Genomic DNA, 2,433 nt, shown 5'->3' on the forward strand with positions numbered 1-2,433 from the left:
CGTGGGCGGGGAGAGGGTGGGGCGTGGGGATCAGCGGAGACTCTACGCGGAAGCCCTTTTCGTCGGCTGTGTAGCGGACCTCAGCGTAGCCGCCCTCGGGCAAGGGGAACCTCCGCAAAAAAATCAAATTAATGAGTTAAATTAAATGTAAATGAGTTTTACATTCAGGTTAATTCATAAGTAATTAAGGAATTATAGAAAGAAGCCATGTTGACCAGACCACACACTAGAAAGTGAAGGAACGACGACGTTTCGATCTGTCCTGGGCCACTCTCAATCGACTTGAGAATAGTCCAGGACGGACCGAAACGTCGTCGTCCCTTCACCTTCTAGTGTGTGGTCTATTCAACATACTTCAGCCACGTTATTGTGACTCATCGCCTGCAAAGAAGCGATGATGTGTATTAGTGTGGGAACATATTGAGTACCTGTCAACGAAGTTAAGCTCCATCTCGTCGTATTTGTGCTTCCTGTACGGAAAAGTGATCATAGGGATTAAAGTTTCCATATTTTAGTATTAGGAATGAAAATGACAGCCACTAAAATGTAAGGATAAATTAGATAACTGCATGAACACGTCCCTACGACGCACCACCTTCTTCATCACCATCACTATAATTGAGAAAATCCGGACGAGCGCGTGATGAGAATTCGAACCTATGTGTTGGGTAGTCATAATTATTATTATTCTAATTATCATCATCACCATAATTATCATCATAACCTCACTTGTAGAAGCCGGCCATGTTGCTGCCGCCTCTGCTGCCTGGCCTGCCGGAGCCGTCCACGTAGATGCCATTCTCACCCTCGTACTGGAAGTTGAAGTTTCCGTCGCCTTGGTCCTGGCGACTTTCACGGACGATGGCGATGAAGCGCGGGTCCCTCAGTCGCTGGGGGGCGGCGATGGCGGCCAGGCAGGCGAGCAATACCTGGGGGAAGACCGCATTGTTAGAGTTGGTGTGTTCACTTATGGTGTCCAGCCACTTGGGCTGGAGGGCAGAGCGGCGGTCTCGCTTCAGGCAGGTCGGCGTTCAATCCCCGACCATCTAAGTGGTTGGGTACAATTCCTTTCACTCGTCCCATCCAAAATCCTGATCCTTTCCAAGAGCTGTATAGTCGTAATGGCTTGGTGCTTTCTCCTGATAGTGCCTTTCCTTTGTATTCGTTTATATTGGAGCTGCGGAATTCAACCCCGTCCTTTCTCCACCTTGGTACATATACTTTGGAGCCAAGTCTTAAAAGGGAGGTCTTTCTTGAAGTCTGAATGCTTGTTCATAATCTCCTTAACAGTCAAGCAACATGAAGTCTGCAAAAGCCCTTCGCTGCCACGCTTGGTCGGGCACAGCAGATGCAGAATGTGCCCATTCCATTAATGTGCCACTTGCACACGCTTCTCTAGACGACTGAAAGTGTTGTACTATGACTAACATTACCATAAATGTGCTCGTATAGGAACATTAATCAAGAGCTATACCAAGCAAACATGAGTTCCAAGACGGTTTGCTGTACTTACAAGCTTCATGTTGACTCCTTGAGGCGAGAGCGAAGACAATACGTGGAGGCTTGTCTCAAGATGTATATATACCCCCTCAGTAGACCATTTTTTGTGGTAGTTCGAGTGAGCCCAAGCCGATTCTGGGCCGATATTGCGGGATAAATAAGTAAGGCGTGAGATGGAGGCGGGGCGGCATCCTGTTGGATCTAGAACTCTGCAGTTCTTCACGCATGAATCAGGTGATTGAATATATATATATATATATATATATATATATATATATATATATATATATATATATATATATATATATATATGAAAAAGGAGAAAGAGGAGAACTCTTTCATCTAAGCCCTGATGCTAGGGAAATAGTTAGAGGGATAGAAGCCCTAAATCAGAACTTCGGTTGCAACTCCTTTTGACCATGTCACAGCTCAGTCGATTAAGGCAGCGTCTGGGATGCTCTTGGACGCAGGTTCGAATCCACGCCACGGCCCTTGTGGATTTGTTCATTTGATGCATCACGCAATTGTGATTTCTGTGTGTAATAAACTATACTCACGAAATGAACGGTATGGTAAACAACACAGCTCAATTCCAATGCAATGTCACACAAAATAATTAAATGAAAATGAAAAATAAATCAAAATCTATGAAAATTCAATTTGTCAATGAAATTGGAAACATTGAAATGGAATTGTAACATATTTAGTATAGGATGTGTTGTTGTTACGTGCAACAGATGGCACTGTTTAAAAAAAAAAAATTATCTGTCACAGGTGTGGCATCTATATAGTAGGTAGATAAATACACGCAGCTATTCGAAAGCAACGTTGGGTCAAAATTTCAAAGCAATTGGTAAAAAGGTTTCAAAGATTTCCATCACATAAAAAACACATGAATGACAGTTTTTCGAAAAAGCCTGTTTTATCCCCCTC

General features: G+C 43.6%; 1 protein-coding gene across 1 annotated transcript in view; it reads right to left on the reverse strand.

Annotated features, from left to right (window-relative positions):
- LOC123772316 (cuticle protein AM1199-like) overlaps positions 1-1,618 on the reverse strand; it is a 1,806-nt gene extending 188 nt beyond the window's left edge. Inside the window, exons 1-3 of the mRNA XM_045765404.2 lie at positions 1,514-1,618; positions 730-929; positions 1-110 (exon numbers count right to left, since the gene is read on the reverse strand). The exon at positions 1-110 is cut by the window's left edge and continues 188 nt beyond it. Of these exons, the coding sequence (XP_045621360.1) occupies positions 1-110; positions 730-929; positions 1,514-1,522 (319 nt within the window). The 5' untranslated portion in view covers positions 1,523-1,618. The remainder of the gene's footprint in view (positions 111-729; positions 930-1,513) is intronic.
- Positions 1,619-2,433: the final 815 nt, after the last annotated feature.

The sequence above is a fragment of the Procambarus clarkii genome, chromosome 69 (genome assembly GCF_040958095.1).
Source record: "Procambarus clarkii isolate CNS0578487 chromosome 69, FALCON_Pclarkii_2.0, whole genome shotgun sequence".
NCBI lineage: Eukaryota > Metazoa > Arthropoda > Malacostraca > Decapoda > Cambaridae > Procambarus > Procambarus clarkii.